This window comes from Glycine soja, chromosome 6 (assembly GCF_004193775.1).
Source record: "Glycine soja cultivar W05 chromosome 6, ASM419377v2, whole genome shotgun sequence".
In the NCBI taxonomy this organism is placed as follows: domain Eukaryota; kingdom Viridiplantae; phylum Streptophyta; class Magnoliopsida; order Fabales; family Fabaceae; genus Glycine; species Glycine soja.
In genome coordinates this window covers 41,242,951-41,253,227 of record NC_041007.1, presented here as the reverse complement: position 1 = coordinate 41,253,227, position 10,277 = coordinate 41,242,951, and the positions used below count along the sequence as shown (strand labels likewise).

The following is a 10,277-nucleotide window of genomic DNA, read 5'->3' as shown; positions in this document are numbered from 1 at the left end:
TGAATATTTTTCTGTTTTATATTTAATTATAAAATATTACTTTACTTTTTATTTTATTTTATTTTGTATTTTTAAATTTTTTTATAGGAAGCAGAGACAACTAAAAACAATAAAATTTATTTTTAGTGTTTTCCATAAAATAATGTCTTTTATAGGAAGCAGAGACAACTAATGTAAAAAATCATAGTAATGTCAAGAAAAAATTATAGTTTGTGGTTGGGCTTCAAAAACTACTTTGGGTAACAGCTAAGAGCATGTTTGGAACAGCATCAAAAACTCCAAATATGTTCTCTAGATGTGTGTTTCCAAACACGTATTAAGTATAACTTTCCCTTTGTGGAATTTGTGTGATAGTACTTATCATTCATTGTTTTCTTTTTGTCTTGTCTAGGTTGCAAGTTGGAGGAGTGCAACTTTTGATCTGTAATAAAGTGGGCAAGTGGGCTACTGGAAGACTTATGTTTGCTACAGGATCATCTGAGTTGTCATTCTAGGTTCTTGATTTGTCTAACTTGGGATCCTATGTTGTTGTTGTTGTTATTATTATTATTATTATTATTATTATTATTATTATTATTATTATTATTATACGGTTTTTACCCACAGTTAAAGATGATAGGTACAAATTAAAGACTTTTACCTACAATTAAAGATGATAGGTACCAATTAAAGACTTTTACCTACACTTAGAATATGTAGGTAGAAGTTAATGACTTTTACCTACACACTATAAATAGTAGGTAAACCCTATAGTGACAGACAATTAGCTGTCATTATACGCCCCCTCAAAGTTGACGGAAGAAATGTCCGTAGGACAAAGTCTATCATACTTTTACCTACAGAATTTTTATTTATAGTGACAATTTTTGTCTGTAGGTATATGTCATTTTTCTTGTAGTAATTTAGACATTTTCAATTATATTTGAATTATGATTTGGTAGCATTTGCATCATGTAATGAAATCTATTAAATAATTAAGTGAATCACTAAAAATCCAATAGAGATAAAAAGGTTCATATATCAATTTTAGAATTAGATCAAAAACTTTCTTAGCATGGTAGTTCACATCATAAAAAAGAAAGAAGTTCACATATATGATTAATATTATAATTATATAAATCAAGAATCAAAGCCTGTCATGGATAAAGAATTTCATGTAAGTGATCGGCACATTATGCAAGTTTATATTCACCTGAGGCATACAAATTGCTGCTAAAACAAAAATAATATAGTTCACTGGCAAAATTCTAGAACTAAGGAAAGTAATGTTCTGAACTCCTAATTTTGTGGCAAAGGTTGATATTTGATACCCGAAGTTAGTTATGACATGCAAATCTACATTAGATACAACACTTAATTAAAGGGTGGAAGCAAAGTATGCTTTATAAGCACTATAAATACTTTTGCTAATTAAAAAAAAAAAGCTAATTAAGTAACCTAAAACTTCTTCCTTAATTAAATTTAGATACACACTTGAGAATGATGTCATTTTGAATCAACCCTAAAACCTCAGTGGCTCATCTTCACGCTCGTGTCTCGACCCTTCTCTTCATCTTCATGCTCGACTCAACCACCGTCACACTACAACTTGTCGTTGCCACCATCACACTGCGAGAAAACTTGTTGTGCTAACCTCAGCGCTGGTAATGCGGACGAAGACGTCAAAGACCTTGGAGGGGTCAAACTTCAATGTCATTGTGAAGCGGTGATGATTGAAGAGAAATAGGGGTGTTATGGTTTCGAAGTGAGAAAATGAGGTGTAACATTGTAGCAAAGTGTAAAAACTAGGAGAGGGTTATATATATTGGGGATTAGGATTTTTGCTTATTCTCAAATTGAAAGCTTCTATTTTGGGCTTAATCTGGTCTGATTCATGTACCCTTAGGATGTTACTTCCAGTATTCCTTTTATTGCTTCATGCACTTTCCATGTTGCATTCTGAAATGGGCTAATTGCATTTCTTAATAGACTTTTCATTATAAAATGGGAAGTGCAGAAAATTTATCCGCACTCTTTTTGTTTATTGGAAAACTGAGATTTTGGTTCATTTTGTTTATTAAAATTTGGACTTGTGTTTTAACTTAGGTAGTTGATATTTACACTCTCTTTTATTACTAATACACTTCACTTGTGTTATCAACTTTAATACTTCAATAATTGTTATTTCGAATATAAAACTATGTATGAACTTTTCTTAATAATTTTTTTTACTTATATATAATAGATACGTATATAATTTTGAATTTTTTAATATAGATTGGATCAAATTGGATCAATTACTGATCCACTGCCACATCACCTTGATCAAATCAATGACTGCACTGGATTTCATAACATTGCTTTCAAGCTTAGACTGGTCATGAGTTGGCAGGAGGAGGAAAAGATTAGGTAATAATATATTTGTAAGTTGGTTGGTAGATGCATAGGAAACCATATGCACCAAACTATTAAGCATGGAAAAATGAATTAATATTATATTTATAAGTCAAAGAGTAATAATAAAGGAATACTAAATTACAAAGTATACAAATTAAGTTCATAAAGAATAGAGTTAATAAAAAAAAGTTCATAAAGAATAAACACATTATTTCAACATGCAATTGTAGAAAAGTACGAGCTAGGTAGATAATTTTAATTAATAAAAACAACTAAAATGTTCAAAAAATTGTGTTTATCTATTCATTAATTAATAACACAAAGCAACACCCCAATCTGGTTAAATATGGAGAAATTTTAACTAACAGATCAAGAACATACCACATAAGCAAACTGACATTATATTTTAACCCAAAATTTTAAGGTATTAGGTTTATGGATTTTTTCAATTATATCATGCTTAACTTTCCCATTTTTATCAAATGTGGAACTTCACTTTCACATGTATTCCAACATTTTGCATGTGAGTAAAAGGCTGATCCTAAAACGACTATAGTTATTTTAGAAGTTACACGATACACAACAACAAGATTGGATGTTGAAATGAAGGTTTTAAATAGAACAAACTTATGAAAAAAAATATATACATGAATTTAGTAGTAGGATACAACCCAACCTCTCAGCATTAACAAGCAAGGAAAGAAATTAAACTATTTCTTTATCTTGGTTCCAACTTTGAGATAGTTACTTCATTGGTTGAATAGTACATCTTTTGCCCAAAATGTTCCTCAACTGAAACTTTTTCTGTTAAGAAAACAGGCTCTTTTGGTTGTGGTAAAACACTTTCACTAGACAACATTACAACCACAGATGTCATATTTGGTCTGTCATCAGGTAGATGTTGCACACATAAAAGACCAATATGAATGCATCGCAAGGCTTCAGATATAACGTATGAATCCCCCAAACAAGTATCAATGAATTCCTTTGGGGTGCACTCTTTCCATAACCTCCATGCCTACAATAATTCATAACAATTGTTAACAACCATATCTAGAGCTACAAGAATTCATAATGAATATTAACAACCATATCTAGTGTAACAACCATATTTAGAAATTGAAGTAAATGTTGTTACTTACATGTCCAATAAGATTGTAGCTGCTATTTGAGTAGGAAATCCCTTTATTTTTCTTTCCGCTTAAAGCCTCTAGTAGTAAAATGCCAAAGCTATAGACATCAGATTTGATGGAGAATACTCCATCAATTGCATATTCAGGTGCCATATAACCACTGAAAGAAGCCATTATTTACATGTAAATTATTTTGAGGTTTGATTTGTGTACAACTTTAACTTTATAAAACTAAAGATACTTACTATGTACCAACAACTCTACTTGTATTGCCTTCATTTTGATCACCTCTGCACATTCGTGCTAACCCAAAATCAGAAATTTTAGGATTCATGTCATTATCTAGCAAAATATTACTTGCTTTTAAATCTCTGTGTATGATCCTCAATCTAGAATCTTGGTGAAGATAAAGAAGTCCTCGAGCAATTCCATTTATTATGTTCAATCGCTTGGACCAATCTAAAAGTTTGCTTTGAGAAGAATCTATAAAATTATATATTTGTGTTATAGTTAGTAATCAACAAATATAATAATGAAATGAAATTTCAAAAGAAAAAATTGTAGCAACACTAACCAAAAAGAAAGAAGTCTAGGCTTTTGTTCGGCATGTACTCATAGATGAGTAATTTCTCCTGCTCATTGATGCAACAACCAAGAACTTTAACAAGATTTCGATGTTGAAGTTTTGAACAAAATATAACTTCATTCTTAAATTCTGTTAATCCTTGTGTAGATGTTTGTGAAAGCCTTTTGACTGCAATATCTTGTCCATCTGGTAATGTGCCCTTCGAAAAAATCACATTCACATAGTTAAATGGAAAGGATAAGCTATGTCATATATTATTAATTACTGTATTAATTACAATTTACAAGGCAATATGTTGCATACTTACTTTATATACAGGACCAAAACCACCTTGGCCAAGCTTGTTGTCACTTGAAAAATCATTAGTAGCAAATGCTATTGTATCAAAGTCAAACAAAGGTAGTTCCAATTCTTCTTCATTGCTATCATTTATTTTTACTTTTGTCTTCATGACATCTGTTCCCACTCCAAATGAATAAGATTTAATCAAAATATTTAGCATCCCATGTTACAAGCCTTATCATATGCTCTATCTTAAGTTAAATGTTTTTCTAATGTGTTATAACTAAAAAATCAAATGAAAATGAAAATTGTCTACCGATTTTCTTTTTAAAAAAACAAGAAGAATGGAATGGTTTGGTCTAATAAATATTGGAGAGAAATAAAACATGAAAAAAATGCAATTTTTAAAAGAAACAATGCTTTGCTTCTCAACAAGGATGAAAAAATATTATTTAATTTGACAAATGCAATTTTTGTCTATTATTAATGTTTGTTTTAGACTCATCAAATTAATGTTTGTTTTAGACTAATCACTTATTGCTTGATCATAGGAATCATTAATTTAGTTGACAAAGACTCTTTTGTTTCATGAAACCAAGAAGAGTACCTAGTTGAGATTGTCATTAGACATAGGTCAATACCAATTAGACTCCACTAATTCTTACTCAATAATGTTGAATATTTAGATTAAATTGCCAAAACATTGAAAATTAATATAAATAATTTAGGCTCTTTCACCTATGATATTAGGGTTAGAATATATATGTGAATTGAGAATAAATTACATGAATGATTAGAATAATTGTGATTATTACATTGAAATAAGGGAAACCAAGTTCAACCTGATTGTTCAAACCTCTCAATTCTCACAACAACACTATGATCGATTTTTCTACTTCATTTCACATTACTATTATTATCACAATTATTTTTTATTTTTTTATTTCAGTGTTGGTTGGTCTTGAAATTGTTCCAAACAAACCTTTGAGAAAATACTTTTACAAAATGTTAGTTGTTTGATTAGAATGTATAGAAAAATATATTCCTTTGGGAGACGACTTGGATGAAAGTTCCATTAGTATTTCAAAACTTATGATTTCAATGGATGATACAAAAAATTTCTAACACAGTGCAATGTGTATATTAAACTATGAAAACGATTAGTGTAATATTTTTTTTTTATTATTAATGTAACAATTAGTATAAATTTTATTAAATGAAAAGTGATGAATTTCAAATTAACCCATCAATCTGGGTGACATGATCAAATATTTTAGTTAAAAATAAAATTTAAATTCAGAATATACAAAATAAATTGTGTATAGAGAACTATTTTAAAAAAAATTCAAAATACACAAACCTATTGACCAATATAACCTATTATTAAACAAAAAATAGTTGATTCGAGTGGAATTAAGATATTAGCTAGACTCATTTTCCTAAAATAAGATCTGAGTCTTGTGAATAAAAAATGTAATTTAAAAGGAAAATATCATCAAAAGGAGGTTAACAAGGTTTTCTAATTAAAATTAATTATTAATAATATCGATATATATTTCTTACCAATAAAATGATAATAAAAAACCCTATTATTAATGAGTGAAATTCACCTAATAACCATAACATAACAGATCCTATATATTATTTATTTCGTGGAATTTCGAAAACTCAGTCAACAAGTTTTGAAAGAGTGCAATTATATATATATATATATATATATATATATATATATATATATATATATAGAGAGAGAGAGAGAGAGAGAGAGAGAGAGAGAGAGAGAGAGAGAGAGAGTTTGAATATAATGAATAAAAAATGTTACTAAATGAATAAGCTCTGTGCAAAAAAAAAAAAAACCAAGAAATTGAAAACAACATTTAATTTGACACTCGAAAATCTTGAATAAAACATTTAATTAAAAGGAAATTATTATTCCTTTTATCTTAAAATAAATATCCTATTTGGAAAAATAATTTGTGTAAAAAATAAGTGTTATAATTGGAAAAAAAATGAAAATAAATATCATAATATTAATTAGTTTTTTTTAGTAATAACCCTAATAAATATCATTTTAGTTTTTTTAATACAATGTTAATACTAATATTGGTTTTGTAAGATCACTATTATTCTCTTTTATTTATTTATTAGCTTGTGTCTAAAATAATATACGATGAAAGTTATTTTGGAATCAAGAAAATACTACTCAAGGAATTAGTTGCAAATCATAAATGATTTTGGTTTACCGGAGACCTTCAATTTCAAATGGTTTTCAAAAATCATAGTTTGGGATATAAGACCACACACAAGGAATTCTATTGAACGCGTGTAAAAAAAATTAAAATTTGATATATGAAAAAAATTAAAATTTGATATATGCCACCAAACACTTGCTTGAGGGTAACGTTGTAAACTCAAAATAAACTCAATATAGCCCAAGTTATTCAACAGAAATAGAAAAATAATCAGCAAGAGGAATTATTTTAATTTATAAACAAATAAAGTCTTATAATTTTTTAATTGTAAGAAAAAAATATATAAAATAGGATATGTAATATAATAACTAGAAATTTGAAGAAAAAGGTATAGCTGTAAATTAAGTTAAGGAAGGTTACCTTTGCTTCTAAACTTGTTGCAGTAAACGAGCACGAATATCACAAGAATAGCAATAATAGATGAAACAATGCCTGTGACCACAACAAGCACTTTCCTAGAAGTAGAACCACCTTTTGCACCTTGATTTGATTGAAAGAGAGCAAAAAGTCAATGATACAGAAGAAATGAAAAAAAGAAGAGAAAAAGCGGAATTAATTTAATATTTTAATCACTTCCTTTTCACAATGAATTGAATTAAGGTAATGTTGAGATTTAAATCATTGATGAGCAAATTAACTATAGTAATATTTAATCATGTCTATAATTTATCATCCATGCCTACATAATATGACAGTTAATTAATTTTCTTGCCAATAAATAAAATTACTTGCTTTATCAATTCATTACTAGTATATAACCGAATGCACCCACATAAAATCAGATAAAATATATCCCATACCTATTTGGGAGATATCCACTCTAACGTAAATATCTTGCCCTGCATTAGGAAGCAGTCTCAAGTCCAATAGATCACCGAACCACAGGATACAACCACTTCCCTTTCCAGTGATGTCAGAGCTACCATAAGCCGTACACGAACAATTCTCCCAACACTTTTCCTTGCATTTCTCAAGTGTCATATTACTATATCTACTAATCCAAGATGTGTTGGTGTCTGGAACCTTCATGTTACTAAACAATGCAAAACCATCTTTATCTTTCTCCCTACACCTCCATCTTTTACTACTCAGCACACACCCTTGACTCCAGTTACTTGCGACCCAGTTTTGCGGCGATTTTGGCTCAAATCCAAGCAAACACTTGCACGATGGGAACTTACCTAAGATATAAAATGAGTTGAACAAAGAAGAAAAAAGTCACAACTTTGATTCTCTCTCTAATAAAATTAGCATTTTTCGGTGAAAAAAAAAAGAATAAAACTCTGGAAACTTACCCAACATCGCACAGTACCCAAAAGAGCCACAGTGGTTATACTCGTCGCAATATTCTCCGGGAACAGTCATGTACAGCTTCCACTTTTGACTTTCCTCGACCCACACGAAACGCCGAAGAGCGTAATCGGTTTGGTTGAGGACAATTCTGGAAATTAACGAACTGTTCTTGGGGTAGAACTGGAAATAGCACTCGTCCGCGTTGTACACGAAAGTGAGACCGAATAACGGACGGTGTTTCAACGAGGGTGTGCCGCTGAAGCGAATTCCGTTCCAAGGGCCGTTTCGGAAGAACAACGACGACCCGTTCCACATTTGCTTTTCGGGAATGGTGCTTCTGCTGAAGCCGTAAGTGAAGTGACCAGAAGATGGGTCTTCCCAATTGTTCCATGCAGTGAGGTACCTGTTAAGATTAAGACTACCCTTTGTTGTTACTTTTTCCCAACCTAGTTTCATTCCTGGTAAAAGCGTATCCGAAGGATGGTCGAAGCTCTGCCACAAGAATTTTGGAGGATTGTTGTCTTCCTCGTCTCTTAGGACCAAGTTGCCTGTGTCCAAGAGCTGTGCCACAACGTTGGTGGCTTTTGTTGTTGTGTTTGTTGACCAACTAATGTTGTTGTTTTGGTTGAGAAGTACGAGGTTTCCTTCTTTTGTTATGGTTAACTTAGTGGTGGAATTGGTGTTGTTGATTGGGTTGTCGCGGTTGGCAACCCAAACTACGGTTTTTGGTTTGATGGTTTTGAACCAGATTCCTAGGTAGCGGTTTGTGGAACTACCTGGGCTGAATAAACCCAGCTCAAAGGTTCCATCTTCGGAAACCAAGGTAGTTCCATCGGGGAGTGGCTGGAGCTGGGAGATGGTGTTGGTTTCTGAAGAAATTTTGGATGAGAGGAAAAGCAGGTTGGCTATGATCATGACAAGCATGAACGGTAGTGGAATGGTCATTTTTGTGTTGATTAATTCGCAGAAACATAGAATTGTAGAGGAAATAGACGCTTTGGTGCAGTCTGTTGGAGTAATAATATGAAGACGAAAGGTACAACCACTCACTTCTGACTTGGTCTCTTCAATGTTTCTTACATCAGTTGACTCCAAGTCTCGAACAAATCTACAAAAGCAAGTTCTTCGTAATTTCCAATAGGTGTGTCATTGTGTCAATTAAGGTCCAAGCACGTGGAACAACCGTTATCGTAAACTCAAGAAAGGAAAATCGGAAGAAAATGTAATGTGGATGATTTAAAGTTTTAAGCCATTTTTCTCTGGCGGCTCCAGTATTTCTATTGAAAATAATAAAAATCTCTCAGTTATTGAGCTTTATTATGCTCGATTTGGAAACAGAAAATAAAGAATCATTATAGAGCGTAATTTCTTTCCTTGCATTAGGAAAAATTACACTCATTTTCATTTTTTTATTCACAAATAATTATTTATTAATTTTGTTAATTAGAAATGTTAATTGGGAAAATTTAAATCTACAACCTCTCTCATCTCTCTTGTCCTTTCACTCTTCTCCAACCATTAGGTTACTGTTATATCGCTCATCTTCATCTTTCTTACTCTTTGTCTGGTTGAAATAAAATAATAGGAAGAAAAGAAAAAAAAAGTAAATAAAAGGTAAAGTAGGTTGAAGAAAATTATGAGCGAGGAGTGAGATGACAAGAAGTAGCTCTAGAGGGTATGATATTATATTACTCATTCTCATACCTCCGTTTGAAAAAAAATACTTGATCCAATCTCATAATTGTGTGAATAATAACTTTAATCTGCATCTATGCACCCCTTGGGTACTCATATACTAATATCAACACTTGTTATCCGCGCTTTATTTATTTATAAAGTCAACAAATCAATAAAAACACTACTAAAATCACAAGATTCAACGACAGTAAATCAATAATGATTTTATCAAAACCGTGATTGTTACAGATTCGGTGATATTTTTGTAAATATTACTAAAATTATAACGACAGTTATTAAAAAAGGCTTACATATGTTTTTATTCCTAATAAATATATGATTTTGTATTAGTTTCCTAGTAAATTTTTCTTTTACGACGAGTCTCTAAATAAAACAACAATTTTATTTTTTATTTTTGACACTTAATTTAAGTCCCTAATAAATTATCAAATTTTGTGATTTTTCCATGATAAATATTCCACATTTGTTATTAATACAAATTAAAATAAAATTTGTTAATTTATTAGAAAACAAATACAAAATTTTCTAAATTATCGGGGACTAAAACAAAATATCAAGGATAAAAAGTAAAAGTGTTATTTTATTAGAGGTTCAATACAAAACAAAAACTTATTTGCGAACAAACATAAAAATTAGATATTTATTAAGAATAAAAAA

The 10,277-nt window shown here is 30.3% G+C and overlaps 1 protein-coding gene across 2 annotated transcripts; it reads right to left on the bottom strand.

Moving 5' to 3' along the window:
- Positions 1-2,967: 2,967 nt before the first annotated feature.
- LOC114416954 (G-type lectin S-receptor-like serine/threonine-protein kinase At4g27290) lies at positions 2,968-9,014 on the bottom strand. Of its 2 annotated transcripts, none has more exons than XM_028382004.1 (8): positions 7,925-9,014; positions 7,430-7,810; positions 6,990-7,109; positions 4,403-4,560; positions 4,084-4,294; positions 3,755-3,992; positions 3,519-3,669; positions 2,968-3,394 (listed from the first exon to the last, which is right to left on the bottom strand). In XM_028382004.1, the coding sequence occupies exons 1-8, from the start codon at positions 8,865-8,867 to the stop codon at positions 3,095-3,097; spliced, it is 2,502 nt and encodes an 833-aa protein (XP_028237805.1). In that variant the 5' UTR covers positions 8,868-9,014; the 3' UTR covers positions 2,968-3,094. The 2 variants fall into 2 exon arrangements, with proteins under 2 accessions (XP_028237805.1, XP_028237806.1); XM_028382005.1 differs by having other exon boundaries at positions 4,403-4,551; positions 7,925-9,008.
- Between the last annotated feature and the right edge of the window lie 1,263 nt (positions 9,015-10,277).